The sequence below is a fragment of the Vicia villosa genome, linkage group LG2, assembly GCF_029867415.1.
Source record: "Vicia villosa cultivar HV-30 ecotype Madison, WI linkage group LG2, Vvil1.0, whole genome shotgun sequence".
NCBI classification, from domain to species: Eukaryota; Viridiplantae; Streptophyta; class Magnoliopsida; order Fabales; family Fabaceae; genus Vicia; species Vicia villosa.
The window spans coordinates 174,647,958-174,672,111 of NC_081181.1; the positions used below are offsets into that span (position 1 = coordinate 174,647,958).

Consider the following 24,154-nt stretch of genomic DNA (forward strand, 5'->3'; position numbering starts at 1 on the left):
CAAAACATTAGGGATGTAGTACAAACCAATTTTGTTCCAACAACATCTTCTCTCCTAATGCAAAATAAGTATTGGCAATGTCATTGAGTCTAATGTTGAAGTTAGAGATGGATTAATCTTTCTTCATTCTCAAATTCTCAAACTTTGTTATGAGGATCTGCACCCTTGACATACAAACATTGAATGTTCCTTCATGTGTAGTTTTGAGAATCTTCCATACTTATTTGGCTTCAATACATGTGTTGATCAATCTAATCATGTTCTTGTCCACACCATTGAAAATAGCATTCAAGGCTTTGGAGTTTCCAAGAGCTTCATCATCTTCAACATTTCTCATGTCAGCTTCATGCTTTTATGATAGGTGTTCCATCTTGAGAGGTAGTTACAAGGTGTTTCCAACCTTTTCTAACAACCTTCCATGTTTTGTTGTCCATAGGTTTGAGAAAAGCGGCCATTTTAGCTTTCCAATAATCATAATTGGTGTCATCCAAGAAAGTTGGTCTACTTACTGATCCTTCATATTTAGTATTGTCCATTTGATTAAAATATACTTTCCATGGAGCTCACCCAAACAGAATAGGGTGTTCGCTCTTATGCCAATTGAAATTTTGTTCTTAGCATGACATGTGATGGACACAATGTCTGAGACAATGTGTACAACAATGTAACACAGGTCGCCTACGTCTGAAGGGCTTCCAACTCAAAAAAAGGAGATTCACTCTCAATAGTGTTTGTACAAATAGTCTTAGATGAACAACTCTTATTCAATGCCTACTTCCTAATACTACCTTTGTATTTCTATTTAGGATCCCCCCTACATATGAGAACCCTTCTCACTTTCTCTCAATCACTACCCTAGTGATCTAAGCTTTCAACAAATTAAAGATGTTGAATTATAACTCAACTAACAATCAACCTCCATGCCTTGAATATTCAGGTTATTGCTTCTTTAGATATTTACAATAAACAAACAAATTACAAAGGCTAAAAAAACAAAATCCTTGCACAATAGATCTTAAATACTTGCATAATTTCTTTGTTGGGAATGAGTCTCTATATAAAACTCCATCTCAAGGTATTTAAAATATTTGATTTGATGCAAATTTATTTTTGATGAAGATTTGATTTGCTTGTCTAAAAAGATATGATTTTAAAATCAATTTAAATCTTTTTAGATTTGATATGGTCACAGACAATCTTTTAGTTAACCTTCCTTAAATTTATATTGCTAAAAGATACAAAACATAAATGACAAATATTTTTGGGATCAACCAAACACGCGCTCAGATTCATTCACTTAATGTTTATTCCAGACTGAGGACAGATGGAGCACAAATACTTGAACATCTTGTCCCACATGTTTTCTTTTTACAAAAGCATCTTTTTTATCCATGTTGTTTTACCTAAAGCAGCCAGCCAAAGAAACAATATAGTGAAAGAGAATAACGAGTCAAATTAAAAGGAGATTTAAAGTTAAAAATCAATTGTCATATTTAACCTTGGAAATACAAGTGAATTCGAGTGCACTGGAATGCCCTAGAGAATAACACCATACCATGGTTCATGAGCCTAATGCCACATGGCTGAAAATTGATGAAACATCTCAATGATGAGAAATGCATTTAATGTGCTTGTTCCCCACCACTTTTACAACTGCTTCATGGCCTTCCCACTTCTCCTTATGGTCGACTTCAGTAACGAGATGTCGATCACAACTTCGAAAGACTTTTCGGCTGATAAAACACTCGAATGCAATTATTCGGGTCGACCAAAAGTTTAATACATTCACTTCATATATTTTAGACTTTTATAACTGAATCGGGCGTTTAACCGCTAACCTTATAGGTTCGCACCCGCACTACCGTAACAGAGATTTATACCACCGCATGAGAATTTCATCACCACCCATAAACCATAACTCTAGTTCTAGTATATATTAATCCATATACTATTATGTTAATTATTAAATATAAAATACTATTTATAAAATTCTTTTCTTCAAGTTATCATTATTTTCAAAAGGAAAAAATTAATATAATTGAATATTAACGTTATTAATTAATATATATATTTATATAAATATATTTTTTATATAAAACTTAACATACACAATTTTAATTATCATATAATTATATTAGTAATTTTTATATAAACAATATATAGATTAATTTCTTTTTCTAAAGTATTATATAATTTTAATTTATATAATTTTTTTACCAAAATTCAATTTATATTATATTTTAAGAAATAAAATATTGGATTTGTTGTCTTTTAAAAAACAATTCATGTAGTTTTAATTATATTAACTATGGCCTTTTGATAATAACGATAATTAAAAAAGGAGTGCCATAATAGTATTTTTATTCAATAATATTAATATAGATTTAATGGAATACACTGACGGTGTAAAACAGTTTTACACTGTCGGTGAAATCATAACCGTTAATTTTTGTAGAAATTTGACTTTTTTTTTAAATCACATATAAAATATTTCTTTCTAAGGACTGTAATGCACGTGTAAAATATTTTACACTGAAAGTGCACTACTTTTAAACTCTATTAATATTGTGTGGACTAATATACAATTTTATTAATTATTATCTATTTAAAGTATAACAAATTTTTATATTTATAACTATATTATTCGTAAATATTTTTTGGATTAGTATACAATTATTTTAAAATCTTATACAATTATTTAAACTGATTTTTATTATTTTAAAATGCAATAAATAAAATATTTTATTTCTTAAAATATAATGTGAATTAATTTTGATCAAAATTACATAAATTACAAATAAAGAGGAATATAGAAAGAGAAATTAATTAGTACATTAATTTCAATAAGTTGAGATTTAATGGTTAAGAGTAATTGTTCTCATTTGAAATATGAGGTAAATCTGACTCATTAATTCAAATTCAATGGTTATTATTAAAAGTTTTCAGTTTTCATTATAGTTAAAGTTCTCATTTGATACGTCACACCCACACACACCCACACACATATATATATATATATATATATATATATATATATATATATATATATATATATATATATATATATATATATATATATATATATATATATATATATATATATATATATATATATATATATATATATATATATATATATATATATATATATATATATATATATATATATATATATATATATATATATATATATATAAAGGAAATGCATTGACACTGTAAAGTATTTTTACATTATTATCAACCAATGAGAGACATGCATCAGAATAAATCTCATTTTTAATTTTAAAAAGTTGAAATTACATGACAAATTAAGAAAATTTCTTTATCCACCTCCCTACGGGGGTCACCCCCAGCGAAAACCCTAACTTACCCCTGCTTCGGAGATGCATCTCCGAAGTATTTTTTTTTCTAAATTTTCTCAGACTTCGGAAGTGCACTTCCAAAAACACCAAATGGGGGGTGTTTTCGGAGATGCACTTCCGAAAACACCTTTTTTCACATTTTGGGGGTTTCGGAAATGCATTTCCGAATTATGCAGAAATTGTGTTTTTTTTTTATGTTTTTCTTAACAGTCTCGTATTTAATTAAACGAAAACTCCGAACAAACTAAATGACATATCAACATAAAATACTAATATGATAAATAAAATCCGAATAATATATATACAAAACGAGTAATAGTGTGCGAAATACAATCCAAATACAAGAAAAATAAACCTGAACCCCTACTGGGTATGCCTAACCCTCTCTCCCTGGTACCTCCTCTGCCTCCTGTATGCCGCCGCACGACCCGCATCACCGACGATCCTCTCCACCACGGCGACTGCCTTTGGACCGCCATGATTAATGATACCTCGATCCAACGCGTCCCTCCCAAGCAGCTCTATCTGCTGGCAGATCGGCAGGAGATCAATGGCATGGTCATCCTCGGCCTGCTGGTTCTCCAGGATCTCCTCGTATGCTGGCCTAGGAGCGTCGGGAGCGTCGGACGTCATTAGAGAATGTGACACCCGATAGAACCATGTGACATACCCCTCCACACTGTGCCAGTCCTGGGTGACCTGCATGCGACGATACTCCTCCGGGACCACATGACGCTCCCAATCCGCAAATATGTCAGTGAGCTGCACTGAGGTAACTGTGTCGGGAGCAGCCTCAAAAGGTGACATGGGTATCATCTGCACAAATCCAAATTGCTGCATGCACCGCTCAGGGAGATACCTCACCATTATGTTGGTCCCGCATGCCAACCAGCCAGAATATAACGAGATGTTGTCAAAGGCGACAACAACAGTGTAGCGTTGAATGGCCTCCAACTGATGTCATCGTGCATCGTGCATCGTGCGGTCGAGGTACCCATGGTATGATCCCACTGCATTGTTCCCCCTCTGGAAAACCTATCAGGCGGCCCTGGACATGACGTCCTCGTACGCAGAATCAATGTGGAAGCCGTGGATGCGGGGGAAGTAGGAAATGATCCAGCTCTGAAACACAAACACGATAATGTATTAAAAATAAATATGAACCATAAATAAATGTGAAACAATTAAAATGAAACGTACCGTCAGGAGTGTGCAGGATCCGGTCAACTGCCTGGTCCTTCAATTGGAGGCCTCATTCAGCTTCTGATATAGGTATACCAGAATAGCTGACCCCCAATTCCACTGGTGAACGGTAGTCAAGTCCATGAAGTAGCGGAGGTAGGTCACGTCGACGTATCTTGCACTCTTGTCCACAAAGAGTGCAACGCCTACCACAAACATGAACCAGCACCAGAGAGCGCAGGCACGGTGATACTCCATAAATAGGGCGTTCTCCGCATCCTCGGATTCGGCCGCCGCCACCAGGTGGTGCTCGAAATAAGCGCTCAATGTGGAGAACCGGATATGAGGCCCATTTGTCGTCTGGCACTCAAAGTCAACCATATTTGGCTTCACACCCAGATAGATCGTCATCCACTCGATGGCATCGACCCTCTGGATCCGGGAATGGTGCAACAGCATCCCCATAATCGACAAGTAGAGAAGACACTGCACATCGTGCAAGGTGATCGTCATCTCCCCAACCAATAAGTGGAAAGAAGACGTCTCCCTGTGCCACTGCTCCACAAAGGCCCCCTGCATGCCGTGGCTGATGGTGGTATACCCCGTCATGCACAACCCACCTAGCCATGAAGCTGTCACCGCATCGTTAAACCACTGCGCCTCTGGTTTAAAGAGACTGAAAATCTTCCGGGCGTGTTTCACCTGTTTTAAAGTCTGTCTCTCCTGTTACAACAAAAACAAAAAAACACTGTTAATTAGACCGTTAAGAAAATGTGGAATAAACAGCTAAATAAAAAACGGTTAAATAATAAAGTCGGACAAATTATAAAAAATACCTCTTCCCCCCAGACACGTCGAGCGACGTGCTCGTGGTAGGAAATCAGCAAGGACGTGTCAATGGGCCCTCCCGGGTAGCCCTCCTCCTCCTCCCCGTGCGGAGGGTCAACATCCGGTACCTCTTCCGCCTCCTAGTATCTAACTGCCTCCTCCTCCTCCTCCTTCTCCTCCCGTACCTCCTGCTGGCGGGAAGAAGAGACCCGAGCCAAACGAATCCTCGATCCAGATGAGGAAGTAATCTCGTCCATCTGCACGGGTACTCGCACACAACCTCGACCCTGCGTTGACGCCAGCTGCGCCGCCCGCTCGCGTCTAGCCGACGCTGTCTGGGTCTCTCTCCCCTGTCTGATGCGTGCTAGGTTGCCTGCCATATTCCTGAAAACAATTGAAATCAATAAGAATGTGAAACAATTGAAAAAAATCAATTCTGGACCACTTTGGAAGTTCATTTCCGAAACTAGGAATGGAGGTGTTTTCGGAAATGAACTTCCGAAACACCCCTGCGAAGCCAAATCCTGCAACTTCCATGGCAGAACCCCAAATGCAAACTTATAACATGTTATAATGCTTCTAAACAACCTAAATACTACTACCAACTTACCCCTATATCATTTTTGCAATTTCTAACCACCCTGAAATGCATTTGAATCATATATCTAAAGATTTAGAAACTTACCAATTGAAGTGATTGAGTAGCTTTGATGTAGACTTGAAACTTGGTTTTGCAAAAAAACTTAAGAGAGGAAGTTTGATGGTGATTTAGGGCAAAAATGAATAGGGGAGGGGCTGTTTTGTTTAATCTGCAAAACGGGCAGCATTTCGGAAATGCACTTCCGAAATGCTGTTTTCGGAAATGCATTTCCGAAATAAGACAATTTTTTTAAAAAAAAAGGCGTTTTCGGATATGCATCTCCGAAAACAACATTTTTTTGCATTTCGGAAATGCATATCCGAAGTTAGGGGTATTTTGGATTTTTCGTTAGAGGCGACCAAGAAGACATGGGGTCGATAAAGAAATTTTCCAAATTAAAGCATTTTAATTAATTTTATGTGTAAAACTGTTTTACATTGACGGTGCACTATCTTTAATATATATATATATATATATATATATATATATATATATATATATATATATATATATATATATATATATATATATATATATATATATATATATATATATATATATATATATATATATATATATATATATATATATATATATATATATATATATTACTTAAAGTTTTGTCATTTTCTAATTTATTTCAACCTTAACCAAAACATGAACTTTGTTGCATCATAGCATGACATCTCGAGTTAAATGCTCTTCCACCTTCCCATGGGACTACCAAAATATCTTTGTCTACCCTACGTGCTTCCCTCCCAAGTACAAATTCTTTCAAATTATTGAAAAGCAAATAAAGAATGTACTTTGGGTTGTCTTTTATTTCTTTCAAACCTAAACTACTCGAGGTGTTATCTGACCCACCCCTTAATTATTGCTTTAATATATTCAAATATATGTTTAAAAAAATTAATAAATAAAAGTATTATTTAATTTGGTTATTTTTAATATTCATTATCATTTACTATTTTATTTTATATAGTTAATACTATTTTAACTTTAAGAGAAAAATGAAACAACAACAATATAGGAAAAATTTGACATTTAAAAAATAGCATATGGTACTTAATAAATTAAACAAAATCAAATCTTTTTCATTATGTAATTAAAAGAAAACCCATTTGCAATGGCAATGAAGGCTTGGGTTGGGACAACAAACTTTAGGTTCCACGTGAATAGAATAAAGACAAGGAATTCTTCCTACTGAATAGTAATTTTATTAGTTGTTAAAGTAACAATATGTGTCTTAAGTGTACTATATTTGTAAACAGGGAGAAATTAGAAGTGGCAAACGGACATGTCTGTTTTTTTCCTGTTATTCACAAGAAAATAAGGGTAAGGTGACCATAATTGAGTGTGCGGTCTAAAACTTTAATCTTCTCCACAAAAAAATGAGGACGGGACGGGTTAAATCCGCGGACACTGCACTTTTTAAGCCTAAAAATATAAAATTTATGTTAATGTGTTTGCCTGCATAAAAAACGGAGCGCGACGGTCATACTAAAGGGCAATGGCCTAAAATCTTGACCAGCCCTGCACAAAAATAGACATGTCCAACAGGTCGGACTCGTTTTACCACCCTAATAGAAATCATTCTGATTGCAGAGATTTTTTTTTTAAAATACTAATAAAAATTTATTATAGCTAAATCATTTTTTACAACTATTTATTTATTCTTCTTACGACATAGTTTATAATTTCTTCTCTACATATCAAATTATCTAAATTTAGTTTTAATTTTTTTTAATATTATTATTTACAATTCTATCATGTCTATCTTTACGATACATCAAATGCAATAGTAGTATATTCATTTATGATATTCTTAATTTGTTTCTGTGTTGGTTTTTTACAATTCAATTTTTTGTCTCGTATAACATCGTCAGTCTTACAATTGTTCTATAATTTTTTTTTCAGTCTTAGTGATATTTTCTTATCACATAAAACACCTGAGATTATCCTCCATTTCGACCATCCAAATTGAATGCGATAATTTACGTCTCAATTTATTTCTTTATTGATACATGATGAACCAAAGATATTTTAACCGCATATATAACTTCTGGTATGATATGTTGTGAAGTTGAAAGTTTTAATCAAAGCAAGAAATTTGATGTGCAGGGACAAAATAAATGGGTTTCATCAATAATGATTTTAAATGTAATAAAACATCAATTTAACTTGGCAGACGAAGATAAGATAAAAAAAACACGAATAACTTGTTTACGCAATTCGATCAAACAATCTACTATAGGTAGATAGTAACTCTCTAATTCACTATACTTTCAAGAGTTGTAACAAAAGATTACAAATGAGTTCCAAGAACATAATCACTCAAATTTTCAATAACAAATCCTATATTCTACTCAAGTCTTTCTCAATCTCTCAAATTCTCTCTATATATGAAACACGCAAGCCCAATATGTTTAGAAGTGTTTCCCAAAACTTTTAGACAATCATAACCTCTTTATTCTCTAGAACAACCATATATCGACTCAAATATAGACAATCATAACCTCTTTCTTCTCTCGGACTTTCCACAAAACTTTTATAGGAACCTTATCATACACATTCTTCAAATCAATGAAAACTAAGAACAAATCTTGTTTATCCATCCAATATCATTCCAACACATGTCATATTAAATGTATCGCTTCCATGGTCGACCTCCCAAACATAAAACTAAAGTAATTATCAACAACTTAAGACTCTTTTTTTAGTCTATGTTTAATCACTTTTTCTCTTAAATTTATAATATGATTCGTAAGTTTAATTCCCATATAGTTTATAAATTTTGTTAAAAAGTTTTACAAACTACTCAATACTGTTGCCAATACTTTTACCACACTTCAAAAGTTAAAAATATATTTGTTTTAGACTGGCCAAAGGCCCGAGTGGCCAAGGCCTAATCCATCTCAAATTCACTCCACTTGATGTAAAGTATAAAATATGTTCACACGCTAAGGGCAAGGTGAAATCTCAAAACTCCATTTTCAAGATATTCATCTTGAATCTTGAACTGGCTTGGGCGTTGGAGTGCTAAAAATGCAGGTCCACCCTACTATACCATAAAGGAGATTGAAGCCACAATTCAAGATCATCAATTTTTCAACTACATCTATTTCTGGTTTCCAAACGAAATAGCGTTGTTGTGTGTGGGAATTGACTCATGATTCCTATGATTTCCATGATTTCAAATCTAATCTTTGATTTACCAGTTTGTAACCTCCTCAGGTCACCGAATCAAAAGAAAATCGACTTCGGATTTTCATATTTTCTGCGAATTTATAGTCATTTTCCATCGTCACCATTCACAATTTCCTCATATCTCATAATGATAAATGCTCAAAAGCGAACACGGAGATCTGTCACAGTCGATTCGGTAAACCACCATTTCCACTCTAATTCTTCATAATCAAGATCTTCGATTTCCTCAAAAACTCCGCAGAATAGCAAAAGGAAGAGTCTCAAATCCATATATAGGTTTATGTCGGGGTATGAAGGTAATTTCCATGAAGGATAGGCCGTAGATTCACAATCCATCTAACATCACTCATACTTCCCACTAATACCATAAATTCATAGTTAATGACACCCCGATACCAAAAGTTCATAGTTAACATCAGGCGCCAATTCAATATCGGGGTCCCTCCTATAGGCACCACAAGATTTCCACCTGATGCACTGAGGTGTCCTCTGGCCAGATCAAAAAGTAGAGGTTCGTCAAGCATGCTCGAAGAAAGGTATCACGAACCCTAGTTGCAATGCTATTGGTCGGTAGAAGCCTTCGACCACCGCTTAGCATCCCCATTCTGAAGGAAATACTAGACGATAAGAGAGGCCTATCAAGGAATGCCGCTACCACCTAACCAACATACCAGGTATGAGAGAAGCCGATCAGCAGGTCAGATCGACCACATGACGATCCCCAGCCTCCTGTGGATTACTTGATGTAAATACCCACTAAGGAATAGGAAATAAGTTGAGGTGTCACAGCCTCGGTGATCAAAAGTGCTTCGTCAAAGCATTGTATAGAGCAATTCAACGAGCCTAAAGTTTCAACGATCACCCTCAAATTACATTCCTAGAGAATCCAACCATCCAATTATATACCGACAAGAAAATACAAAATAGGGTACCTTGATGTCCCATCCAGTCAAAGAAGATGCTTTGAAGCACATAGTGAACTCAACCCGGTGCCCCGGGGAAGGACAATGACAAAATACCCCATATACTGTTCAATCACTTCAGAGTCGTCGTTAAAGGTATGTATATGTATACTTCATTGTCTCTCATTCTCTTAAAGTGCCCAAGACATGGGCAATAAAGATGAAATGCACGATTGCATATATGATATAGACTAAACACATTTTTGTGATTCTGATACTGCTTAAGCACTTTGCTTGCATGAATGTGCATCCGATATAGACTTGATGCATCTCTGCGATTCTGACACGACTTAAACACATTCCATGCCCGATTGTGTATCTGATACATACTAAATGCATTTGCAATTCTAATATAGCTCAAATGCGCAACTCACATGGCTTCTCATCCAAGGCATGTTAAACACATTTTTACGTAGCTGGAGCACCCCTCATTTGGATCTAGCCAATGCAAGGGTATATGTGGTGGAGTCTAGAGACGTCCACCTCGATCCGAGCCAAGACTCAAGGGCAGGGACGAGGATCCTATCCTTGTCCGGTGAATGATCCTTTGTGACACAGAGCTCAACAAAAAAGTACGACCGTATACCCTAATTGTATTAATCCCAGGCCTTTCCCCAGGGAATACAAACAAATCTCCAAACACAATATACAAATCAATAATCTACTACAACAACGCTAGATACACCAAGAAAATATAGCTACAAAAAATGATAACTAATATCATACGACGCGCTAAGTCGAATCACAAGATAGGGAAATCCTAGAGGCACATTTACCACTTCATTACAATCAAATGCAACGCTTCCTTCATAAAGCAAGTAGTTAGGGCTTTCACGCCTAAAATAGGTATCCCACTATAGTCGATGAACATTGGTGGTCAAACCTAAACAAATAAACTTTGAAGCGTAAAAAGCAATCCCCAGAGTTACAACGAGTCGTAAACAATGATAATGAGAAAACGAAGACAAGTGCAAAGCTAAAAAATGAATAACATTAAGGTAAAATATTTCCATTTAAGATTAAATATTGTTACAACCAAGGCACAAAAGCCTGCGAAGAATTATAGGAAATAAAATCGTACAAAGAAAAAGAAAAACAAGCTAAAGCATCCGAAACCGAGGTACCAAGACCACCTCTCTAAGTCACTGAGGAACAGACTTGAATGGGTCCAGTGTCTTGGAAAAAATTATGGCACCGAGGCATAAACTCCCTGCCTATTCAGCAACTCGCTCATATACTCCAAGCACGTCTTGCATAGTATGCTGAAGAGAGTCACGAAGCGTCCACTTCAAGCCTGCCACCTTGTCAGGGAGAGTTTTCAAGGCCTCTTCATGGGCCTTGATTTCTTGAAGAAAGGATTTCCCATGCTCCTCCAACTGGAAAATATCCTCCTCAACAAAATCATAAGCAACCTTATTTTGCTTCACCGCATCCTTAAGGGAATCCTCTAGCTTAGTAACACAAGCAGCCAGACAATAAAGAAAGCCATATGTTTTTGTCGCCTCTTGCAAAAAGATGGTATCTTTAACCTCCTCCCGCAACACAATAAGTTCCTTATGCATAGTAACTCACCTCTACTCCATAACATTTACCTTCCCTTTCCAAGTATCCCTTAAAGGGATTAAATTCAAGTGAGAAAAGTAGAAAAATATTTTAGAGAGAAAGATAATGAAGAGAGTGAGATAGCTCACGATTATGGATGTGAAAAGTGATGGGAGAGATATCTATTTATAGTATAGAGGTTAACACAAAAAGGAAAGGATCCATGTGCCAAAGTAATAGTCCAATTGGTTGGGACTTTATGCTAATCGATTGGATACTTTAAATAATCGATTACAAATGTCCATTTTGGAAATTTTTCATAGAGAGTCATTTCCATTCATTAATATACTGTCACAATCGATTATGGGTGCAATTTTATCTTATTCAATCGATTAAGAATATGATCCAGTCGATTAGACAATTTAAAAATGGTCCCCTTTCATTATGACTCTTCCCAATCCATCTAACTAAACTCCAATACATTTTTAGGTTGAATTCTTTGAGAAATAGAGGCTTTAAAATAGATTCAGTGAGTGTGTGATTTAGGCAAAATATTTTTAAAAAACACCCTTGTGTTTTTACAAAACACTAATCATTCAGACATGATCATGCTAACTTTCACACTTAATCTCTTTCATACTTTAAAGTTTCAAGACTTTCTCGAATATACCAATCACATAAGAACTTGCTTCAGTCTTTTTGGAGATGAGGCTTGAGATGTCTTCAAGTTGAATGCCATAATCAGTGGTCATTAAACCCCAATCTTTGACTTTATTTGAAGGAGGCGCTTTGAACAAACTATCTTGTGCATCTTTGACCGCTTGACACACTTTCTAGACTTTATGCTTTAGGATCAGATTGAATCTCCATAAGTTGTCATTAAAGTCTCATTAAGGTTAAGTTGCATAGTTGTAATCATCAAACCATGATAGTCATAACTTACTTTAACTTTGATTACTTCTCAATTGGACCTACAAGAACATAGTTCCACGATTTTATTCTCTCCATAATCTAAACGACTGACAGTTGGAGACCTATGATTATGCACACCTCAAATCATACCAAATGTCAAAACATTAGTCGCCTTGTGGTACTAGCGTAATTTAAAAGAACACCAAAATTTCCTTAATTGGCATCGTCACATTTCAACCTCCAAATATATTCTTGATACTTACCACTTCTTTCACATCTCATAGTAACAATTTCATGTCTTCTATCAGAATCATAATTTCACCTCCCGATTTTTACCCTAGAACTTAATTTGGCAGCTTCCGTACACACCCATTTAAGCATATGATCATGTAACATAAATTCCTATTTAGTGTTAAGTTCTTTTCACACATCAACGTATACAAGACTTGGTTGAAAATCTTAAGATATACCATCCTCTAATGCATTAACTCGATTGACAATAATATGGCCCAACTATTAAAAAAAATAATCAAACAACCATTCCATTTTTGGAAGTTACAATCTGAAAGGTTCCAAATGATATTATCCTGACATCTTTCACAATGAACAAAAAATATCTGATTTTTAACAAATGATAAGCGGCAAAAATGTACATTACTTTTAGTTTACGATGATTACGATGTTGAAATACAGTTAAATTGTGTTACCAAACACAATTATTGAATGAGAAGGGGATAGTTTTTAAGAAGATTTAGAAAAACATGTTTTTATGATTTTTAATAAAAATTTATGAATTGTTGAGCAAATTGCTCTCGTCCTTTCTTATAAGAGACAAATGAATCGATACAAGTTGATATATTTGATGATATAAATAGTACAAACTAATGTATTTGATTAATATATTGAATCAAATATATCAACTTTTGTGTTTTAAGTGTTTCTTACCAAAAAGATCGAAAAATCATAATGTATTATATGTAGGCATGGCAATAAAATCCATATCCACGAGTACTCACCCGAACTCACTCCGAAGTTGACGGGGAAAATCCGTTTTGATTGGGTTTGAGTTTTCCCCGATTACAAAATATGGAGATCAATCGGGTAATGAGGACACCAGTATCCACCCGAACCCACCCCCGAACCCGACATGTTTATTTTATTATGTACATTATTATTTATTTTTGATAAATTAGAATATTAAATATATGGTTAATGTTTTGATCATTTGATTTGTATTTATTATTTGAAATATTTGAAATATATTTATAAAGTTGTATGAGATTATTTTATTTTATCATTTATAATGTAATTTGATTTTGGAATAAATAAATATTTTTATTAAAAAAATTGATTTTACTAAATGGATGGTGGCGTGGCGGAGATACCCGAACCTAACCCAAATCCATTTGAGACAGGTCTGAGTTTTAATTTTTCATCTCCATTTGAGTTTGGGACGGCGAATGGGGATTATATGAGAATTCGAGTTTGAGTTTGGGTTTAGGGAGGTAAAAACTGTCTCCGTCCCGTTGTCATGTCTAATTATATATTACTTTTAGGCTTGAGTTTTGCTTTTAAAATATTACATTAAAATCTAGTTTAAGACATTATATATATATATATATATATATATATATATATATATATATATATATATATATATATATATATATATATATATATATATATATATATATATATATATATATATATATATATATATATATATATATATATATATATATATATATATATATATATATATATATATATATATATATATATATATATATATATATATATAAATAAACTGTAATTCTCTCTACCAAATCTAACACTAATTTCCACTGGTCTATTTAAAATAATACTAGTATTTTATAAAATATGTCAATTTTGATTATCAAATATAACATTAATTAATTTCTTTGATTCCACTTATAAATTTATATATACGGCAGCATCCACAATTTTAAGGTAATTAGAAAAATTGTTTCTTACTAGTTTATTTTTCTTCAGCTTTGACTAGTTACACTTTTTTACCGATTTTCTCTATTAAAACCTCTCTGTTTTTCATTCTCATTTTTCTCTATTTTCTCTCTTTTTGTTTCCTTCGCCGGCGTTAAATTCCTCACCGGAATTTCTCCTTTTCTTTGAAGAACCCGGTTCAGGACTAGGTTTTCTTAACGGTCCAAGTCAATTTCGTGAGTTGAAAACACCAACAACGAAAAGAACTTGGTTTGACTTGGAATCATCAATGGAGTTTTTGGGGTTTTGATTTTTCGCGAAGAGGAGTGAATCGTCGAGGTTGTGTAGTTTGTGTTGTAGGTGAATGGTTTTGGGGAGAAGAAGTGGTTGGAGTTGTTTATGATGACCGGAGCTCCGGTTAGGGATCGGAGAGGGTGGTGGTGGTTAGGTGAATCTGTTGCGTTGAATGGCAGATCTTGTTAACTACGGGAATGTTGATCGTAATATTGAGCAAGTGAGTTCTTTTTCTTTCTCTCTCTAGAATGGTTATTGGTTTGGAGAGAATATACCAAATGATGTTTTTGGAATTTTGATATATTGTATAGTGATAGAATCTCACATTTAGGTGTGTATGGTTACCAACTTTGTGTTCAATTTTGATTTTGTTTTGTTTTGGTTTTTGTACTGATGTGAGAAATGGTTGATGTTTTTACTTTGCTATGAATATTATGTTTGTGTATTTGTTTTTTTTGTTTGGAGTAATATAGTCCTATTTAAAGAGTCTAAAGACGAGGATTTAAATGTGAGGTTGGAGACAAGTTTTAAAAACGTATGACTTTTGCCTAAGTAGAAGTAAGCGAAAGTATATGGAATGTAAGTTGAACAAAAGGAGTAGTGTTTATAACCTAGAAGTGAAAGTTGGAGACCATATCATCCCACAAGTTATGCGGTTTAAATATTTTAGGTCAGTAATACAGACCATATCATCCCACAAGTTATGCGGTTTAAATATTTTAGGTCAATAATACAAAACGATGGAGAAATAGAAGACGATGTAAACATCAAAATCAAGCTGGATGACTGAAATGGAGGAAGGGGGTTTTATGTGACACAGATGTACCACTCAAGCTGAAGGGAAAATTTTATCGGATTGCGGTAATACCTGCAACGTTGTACGGGAGAGAATGCTAGACGGTTAAGTATCAACATGAGAATAAAGTAAGTGTAGCAAAGATGAGGATGTTGCGTTGGATGTGTGGTATGACTAGAAATGGCAATATTAGAGAGAGTGTTGCGGTAGCACCTATAGTAGAAAAGATTGTGGAAAATAGACTTAAGTGGTTTGAGCATATAAAGAGAAGGCTTGGAGATTATGTGGTAATGAGAGTAAATCAGATGGACAAAAGTCAAACAACTAGAGGTAGAAGAAGACCTAGAAAAATTATAAGAGAAGTTATTAAGAAAGACCTCAACATTAACGATTTGGATAGAAACATAGTACTGAATAGAACAATATGACGAAAGTTAGTGGGATAAGGCTTGGTTGTTGTAGTAGTTGTTGTTTGGAATAATATATGGGAACTATAAGAGATAAAAGACTAGCAAAAAAGAGTTTGAACAAATTGATATTGTTCCGCGATATGCTATTCATTATAAATCATTGTCAAATAACAGCACTTGTGGCAGGTATTGGAATTTGAACAAAGTGCTGTTTTCTGCATTCTGCAGTTGACAACATTGTAGGAGTGTTCAAGGGAGCACTTATGGAGAGGGCTGCTATTTTTGTTGTATTTATTAAAAGTTTCATCCTGTTCTGATTATGGTGCATGTTTGGATGCATGGGAGTGTGACAATTATCACGGCGGCTCAGTGGTTTAGTTGAAACTCCAAAGTGTAGCTTTTTCTAAAATCATGACGGCACACTATGATTTAGTCAAGCTCTCGCTCAATCCAAACATGTGCTAAGTATTGTGATTTTCAACCCTTTTAAACTTTAGTTCATAAATCACAAAATAGATTCAGAACAACTCAGTACACAACAAGCATAACAGGTTCAAAAGTAAAGAGTTAGCTGACAAATCACAACTCAAGGGTCAAAGTTATTAAAAAAGTGAAGAATGTCGGGACTGAGTTCCCCTTCCCCTCTTTAGAGCTGGTTTCAGCTTTGTAGAGCTAGGTTTCAGCTCTTATAAGTTGAGTCCGTTCACCTTGTTGGCTTGTGGTTTATTTGCATACTTGCAAACGATGGGTTTATTCATAATTTCTGATTTTGGCTTCATTTTGATGCATGTGCAATGTGACTTGTTTATTTATTGTATTGTATACCTAGAAGTATGAAGTACAATGCTGTCAAATATCAGCTTTAGTGTAGAAGAATATTATCAAACCACTATTGTTCTGCAATGTGCGGTTTAGTATAATGTGTTCATATAGCAGCTATAGCAATGAAGAACATTAATTAACCACTATTTTTCTACAATATGTGATTTAGTATGATGTGTTCATATAGAAGGTATAGCAGTGCTATTGCAGCACTATAGCATAACATAATTTGAGCAAACCCCTATTTCTCGCGATTTGCGTTTAGAAGCAACAATGTAATATCTGTAGTCAGCACAACATTTCCAACCTAAAGATTTGATGACAATATAAAGAAAGAACTGGGACTTTTGAGTCAATGTTGTTATTTACCTAATTTCTTATGAAATTTCACATAATTTGCATTACAATATATAAAAGGGCTTCTCAAACTCTTTCTTTTCTTCATTCCTTCTTATCTAATGTATATCTTATATTAGTTCTGCTTTATTTGTTTGATTTTATTTTCTGGCTTACGAAGTTACTTTTTCATCCTGCAGGCGTTGATTGCTTTGAAAAAGGGGGCTCAACTACTTAAATATGGTCGTAAGGGAAAACCAAAATTTTGTCCATTTAGACTCTCACATGTAAGTTGAAAGAAAGCTTTTCTAGAAGTTTTCACAATCTCTATTTTATTTCCTTTATACCTGGTTGAACAGTAATGAACTGACTGTGTTCCATTAATACTCTAGAAAAGATATGTTCTTTTGATGTTCACTGATGTTATAATTATTTGAGAAATCTAGTGCGCAAGTTCTTTTAATTTGTGTTTTTAATATTATATTCCCTGTATACATTATGGTGCTTCCTTGACTTGGAGTTCATTCAAATTTATTTCTGTGTACAAACTATCTAAAATGGCAGGATGGGTTATTTTTAATTTGGATTTCAAGCGACGGCGAAAAACAACTAAAGCTATCTTCTGTCTCAAGAATCATTCCTGGACAAAGAACTGTAAGATTTTTGTACTTGTAGTTGATTAGTGAAGTGATCTCAAAAAATTGTTCCATAAACTTATATGCCTCTATTCTCTATTTTAACTTCCATGATCATTGTGCAGGCTGTTTTCCAACGGTACCTGCGTCCTGAGAAGGACTATGTGTCTTTTTCACTTATTTATAAGAACGGAAAGCGGTCTCTTGATTTGGTTAGTGACTGTTTATTTATGGGACTCCATTGTTAACTGCATAATTATTGTTGTTTCGGTTTTCTGTATTTTCCGTTAGAATAATTTCTGTGTTGTTTCTTTTTTCAGATTTGCAAAGATAAAGTAGAGGCAGACGTGTGGATTTCTGGTCTCAAAAAACTGATATCCTCAGGTCAAGGTGGTCGGTCCAAAATTGATGGATGGAGTGACGGGGGCCTCAATCTTGATGTAACTACACACCAACTTGTAGTTAAAATCCGTTTTAGTAGTGTACTTGTGTAATGTTTTCTACTATATCTCTTAGCCCAGAACATTGAAGATCTAGTTGTTCTCGTCTGAAAACACAAGTCTAGGTCACTCCCCCTGGTCAGGGTTGGTGGTGCCCTAATTTGAAGCATAGCCTAGGGTTATGATGTGATTTTTCTTAATGAAAAAAATGAACTGGTTGTATGCAAGTTTTCTGAATTGTTGTATTTCCATCGATACCATTTTTCTTATAATTCTTTCTTTCTCAATTAATTTCAGGATAACAAAGACTTAACATCCAATAGTCGAAGTGACAGTTCAGCTAGTGCGTCACTAGACATCAGTTCTCCTGACATTTCCGCGAGTCTTCCAAATAATTTACCGAACTCATTTCAGCCTGACAATACCTTAAATACCGAAAGGTCACATGCACCATCTGACTCAACAAATATGCTACTAAAAGGATCTAGCAATGATACTTTTCGGGTTAGTGTTTCAAGTGCCCCCAGCTCATCTAGTCATGGATCTGCACATGATGACTATGATGCTCTGGCAGATGTATACATATGGGGGGAAATCATCTGCGAAAACGTGAAAGTCGATGCCGATAAAAGCGTCCATTATTTCAGCCCAAGGGCAGATGTGCTTCTCCCGAGACCACTGGAATCAAATGTAGTTTTAGACATACAACATATAGCATGTGGTGTTAGACATGCTTCATTAGTCACTAGGCAAGGTGAAGTTTTCACGTGGGGTGAAGAATCGGGAGGACGCCTTGGCCACGGTGTTGGGAAGAATGTGGTTCAACCTCGTCTAGTTGAAGCTCTGACTTCTACAACGGTTGATTTTGTTGCATGTGGGGAGTTCCATTCCTGCGCTGTTACTATGACTGGGGAACTATATACATGGGGTGACGGTACTCATAATGCAGGGCTGCTTGGTCATGGCTCTAATGTTAGTCAGTGGATGCCAAAGAGAGTCGAGGGTCCATTAGAGGGCCTTCAAGTTTCATCTGTTGCATGTGGTCCATGGCACACAGCCTTGATTACTTCAATCGGGAAGCTCTTTACATTTGGCGATGGAACTTTCGGTGTCTTGGGACATGGAGATAGGGAAAATGTTTCATATCCTAGAGAAGTGGAATCGTTATTAGGGTTGAGGACGATAGCTGTTGCATGTGGAGTATGGCATACTGCAGCTGTTGTAGAGGTTATCGCAACACAATCTATTGCTAGTTTATCGTCAGGTAAATTGTTTACTTGGGGTGATGGAGACAAAAATCGCCTCGGACATGGGGACAAGGAGGCACGGCTTACACCAACTTGCGTTCCTGCTATTATCGATTACAATTTTCAAAGAATTGCTTGTGGGCACAGTTTGACAGTAGGGCTGACGACATCCGGACGAGTTTTTACCATGGGAAGTACTGTTTACGGTCAGCTTGGGAATCCTCAGTCTGATGGAAAGCTTCCATGCTTGGTTGGAGATAAGATTGCGTCCGAATCCGTTGAAGAAATTGCTTGTGGTGCATATCATGTGGCTGTTTTAACATCCAAAAATGAAGTTTATACTTGGGGTAAAGGTTCAAATGGGAGATTAGGTCATGGAGATATTGAAGATAGAAAAACACCAACTTTGGTTGAAGCATTGAAGGATAGACATGTGAAATATATTGCATGTGGTTCAAATTACTCTGCCGCCATATGCCTTCATAAATGGGTATCTGGCGCCGAGCAGTCTCAGTGCTCGGCTTGTAGACAAGCATTTGGCTTCACGCGAAAGCGACACAATTGTTATAATTGTGGACTTGTGCACTGCCATTCATGTAGTTCAAAGAAAGCATTAAGAGCGGCACTGGCTCCTAATCCTGACAAGTCCTACCGTGTGTGTGATTCTTGTTACGCCAAATTGAGCAAGGTTGCAGAAGCTAACAATCATAATCGGAGGAACTCTTTGCCGCGTCTCTCAGGTGAAAACAAGGATAGGTTAGACAAGTCTGAGCTAAAATTATCTAAGGTTGTTGTTCCTTCAAATATGGATTTGATAAAGCAGCTAGATAATAAGGCAGCCAAACAAGGAAAGAAGGCTGATACATTCTCGTTAGTTCGCAACTCTCAAACCCCTTTGCTACAGCTGAGAGACGTTGTCTTCTCCACTGCTGCTGATCTGAGACGAACCACACCAAAACCGGTGATTGCAGCGTCGAGAGTAAGTTCTAGATCCACATCCCCTTTCTCTAGAAGATCAAGCCCTCCTCGTTCAGCTACACCTATTCCAACAATGTCGGGACTGTCGTTCTCCAAAAATTCTGCTGATAGTTTGAAGAAAACAAACGAATTTTTAAATCAAGAAGTGCAGAAGTTACGTTCTCAGGTACACTTTTGCTTTTGGTTCGAATCAAGTAGCAGAAGTTCCCTTTAACACTTTATTATAGTGTTTCTCGATTTGAAAATCATGATCTGTGGCGTTTAAAATCTATGTAAATTGTGTTCGGTGGATGATCTAAGTTGCAACACTTTTTATATTCATGAACCATCCACTGAATGTAATTAACCTCATATTTGAACCGCAATAACATCTAAATTGTTACCCAAATTTGACATCAAATTTGTATGTCAAAATATCATTTCTCTTATATACGTTGGACTTTTTTCTCAAACTTTCTATAGTATCAATAAAAATCTAATTATAGATAACATTAGGTTGAGATCCTGAAACAAAGATGTAAACTGCAAGAATTAGAGCTTCAAAGGTCAGCAAAAAAGACTCAAGAAGCTATGGCACTTGCTACTGAAGAGTCTACTAAAAGAAAAGCTGCAAAAGAAGTTATGAAGTCACTTACGTCACAGGTTTGTTCTCTGTTTAATTTTCACCATTTTCAATGGCATAAAAAGGACACACTGACAAAACCATTGTATAAAATATGGAATTTACATCTATATCCTTTATATTGGTAACAAGATATTTAGAACTCAGTTTTTGAGGAATAGTTATCATTCATCATCTTGTTGCATGGAATTTTAAAAATGGTTTGCATTCTGTATCGGTCAGAGCTCAAACTCGGGTGCTCCCGATCGTTTCTTCCTTAACTAAAGCTCATTAACAACGATTTGATGTTGTCTTTTATAGAGTAAATTACCATGCATTTTCCTTCTTTTTCTTTGATGTACTGAATAGTGTAGTTGTTCCACATATTTAACATTGTTTCAGATCAAAGATCTAGCTGAGAAGCTTCCTCCTGAAGTTTATGATGCTATGAACATTAGACAAATGTACCTACAGAATGGTCTTGAGTCAAATGGAAATCACAATCCGGATTCAAATGGGGAGCAGCATGGGGATGCAGAATCAATCATCAGTGGCTCTAGTTTAGCCTCCATAAAACTCGAGTCCTCTCTGTTTAGAACTGCAGGTGATTTTCCAGCAGCCAACGGAACTAACCTCCACCAGCAAATCCGGGGTATTGTTACCTCTAACGGGACTGGTAATTATCCAAATGTTAAATCTCCAAATGGCAGTGGCGTGATTCAGTCAAGCAGTAGTAGCCTGTCAGATATTGTTGAAGGTAGGGATTCCGGGAAATTCCGTGATGATGAGAGTGGTTTGAAATCAACAAATGCTACACTTGCTACTAATAGTAATAATCAAGTTGACGCAGAATGGATTGAACAGTATGAACCTGGTGTGTATATAACACTGGTGGCCATGCACGATGGAACAAGAGATCTGAAACGAGTACGCTTTAGGTAAGAAAATTCCTCCACGCGACCAAGTTATACTTTGCTTCTGATTCTCTCGTGACAGTTGAACTTTATATATAACGTGTTTGATGGTAAATGTAACTGCAGCCGGAGGAGATTTGGAGAGAACCAAGCAGAAAATTGGTGGTCAGAGAACCGGGAGATGGTATACGAAAAATACAATGTTCGTACCACGGACAAGTCTTCTAGCCAAGCAACGCATAAGTCAGAGGTTGCTGGTTCTTCTATCTCCCAAACATAGGTAAAATAGGAGGAAAATTCTCCATTAACCCCTTTCGTCGCAATGAGGAAGTTGTAGGGAAGCTCAAATGAATGTGAAGAAACCTCGAATCCTTCCTCTTTTTACGAGGTTATATCTAAAGCTGTCAAACTCATTCCTCTTTTTACGAGGTTATATCTAAAGCTGTCAAACTCAGGAGTTTGCACAAACTCGTGGAGCTTCTGTAGATTCGACTCAGACTCCGACAATTTTACCAGTTGGCTCGAAGAGTTTAACAACCATTCTTATGTCTATTCCTTATTCTCTTCTCAATCTTTATACCTTTTCCCTCTTTTTTTTCCCTTCAAATTAATTGTATTTTTATTTATTTTTGGCAGATGTTATTTATATATCTATTGTAGTTTAGTGTATATAAAATAAATAATCATGTTGGGATAACTTTGGCGCAGGAATCACACCTATTTATTATCTTTCTTTGTTCTATTTGGTTTCTAGGACACACTTTTTTTCTTTACCTTATGAATATTCCATTCATTCAAATGTATGCATGGTGATGATTGTTAATTTTTTTTCTTTCTAACTTTATGTTCTTTCTATAGAGGTAATAGTATTGTACTTGCTGCCTTCTTGGTTGATCATTGGTCATTTTTTAAAAGAAATAAATAATTGTTACCATTTAATGTATAATACTCCCTTCGTCTAAAATTAATTGACTTAGTTTGATCAATTCACACAAATTAAAGAAAGAGTCATGCTAAAACTAATTGACTTTTTTTTGACCAATGCACACAAATTAAAGAAAGAGTTAGGCTAACTCTTGCTCCAAAGATATTCTTTAAGAATTTCAAATAAAAAAAAACACCTTAATGTATTTTAAATGAAGACAACACTTGGTAAAAATTTTCTTAAAGAAAATGTATAAATAAAAGGCATAAATAGAATAAATCTGTGAAAATAGAAACCTCTGACAATGAGGAATCAATATTAAAAATGTTTATAGTAACAATTTTATTAATAAATATATAATGTTTTCTCAATAAATTAATTTTAAAGGAATATATGGAAATGGAGCAAGCGGGTAATAAGATCTATTTTTAACATTTTTTGAATGATAAAATCAATTTTTTTAAAAATATTTTCATAGTTGAATCTTTGGACTTTGTCCATTAAATTTGTAAGAGATTTTTTTTTGCCACCTCTCATTTTATACACGACACCTTCCATATTTCAATAGTAGTCATGTTGGAAAAATTTAAGCAAAAAATTCGAACAAAATATCTTGTAGTATAACCCAAAAATCTGATACAAACTTAAAAAATTCGGTAGTGTATATAAAATATTCGAGATATTTCAAAATATGCGGAATATTTGCATAGTATTGAATTTTTTGCAAAATCCAAAAAATACTAGATATTTAGTACATGTGTGAAAAAAATCCGGTAGTCTTAAAAGAGTGCAAAATTGAACGACTAAAATTTTGCTGACACTTTTTTGGGACGCATCAACACCTTGAAAATTTGGGTTTTGGTGGACCATACCCTACGTAACAACTTTATACTAACTAGAAATACAACTATGGATAGGAACCGAAGATGTATTTCCGGAACCGCCCCAAATTCATATAAATTTTAAAGATTGAAGAAAATTTACACGCAGAAACAAACCGAAAATGTACTTACGGGATAGAACCGAAGATGCATCACCGGTTTGTATTGACACTTAAACGTGTGTTGCCTCTTCCCTCCCACAGTTTCAGTAACTTTTCAAAACATCCAAAAAACTCTCAAACCCTTTTAACCCTCATTGTGTCAAAATCATCCAACTT

At 35.0% G+C, this 24,154-nt stretch overlaps 1 protein-coding gene across 2 annotated transcripts; it reads left to right on the forward strand.

Moving 5' to 3' along the window:
• The first annotated feature begins 14,631 nt into the window (after positions 1–14,631).
• Positions 14,632–22,810, forward strand: LOC131653030 (PH, RCC1 and FYVE domains-containing protein 1-like). Of its 2 annotated transcripts, XR_009298934.1 has the most exons (10): positions 14,632–15,111; positions 17,456–17,542; positions 17,820–17,909; positions 18,016–18,102; positions 18,211–18,330; positions 18,628–20,721; positions 21,051–21,197; positions 21,559–22,094; positions 22,197–22,458; positions 22,500–22,810. XR_009298934.1 is itself a non-coding variant. In XM_058923058.1 (9 exons), the coding sequence occupies exons 1-9, from the start codon at positions 15,064–15,066 to the stop codon at positions 22,348–22,350; spliced, it is 3,363 nt and encodes a 1,120-aa protein (XP_058779041.1). In that variant the 5' UTR covers positions 14,632–15,063; the 3' UTR covers positions 22,351–22,810. The 2 variants fall into 2 exon arrangements, 1 of the variants encoding a protein (XP_058779041.1); XM_058923058.1 differs by having other exon boundaries at positions 22,197–22,810.
• The last annotated feature ends 1,344 nt before the right edge of the window (positions 22,811–24,154 follow it).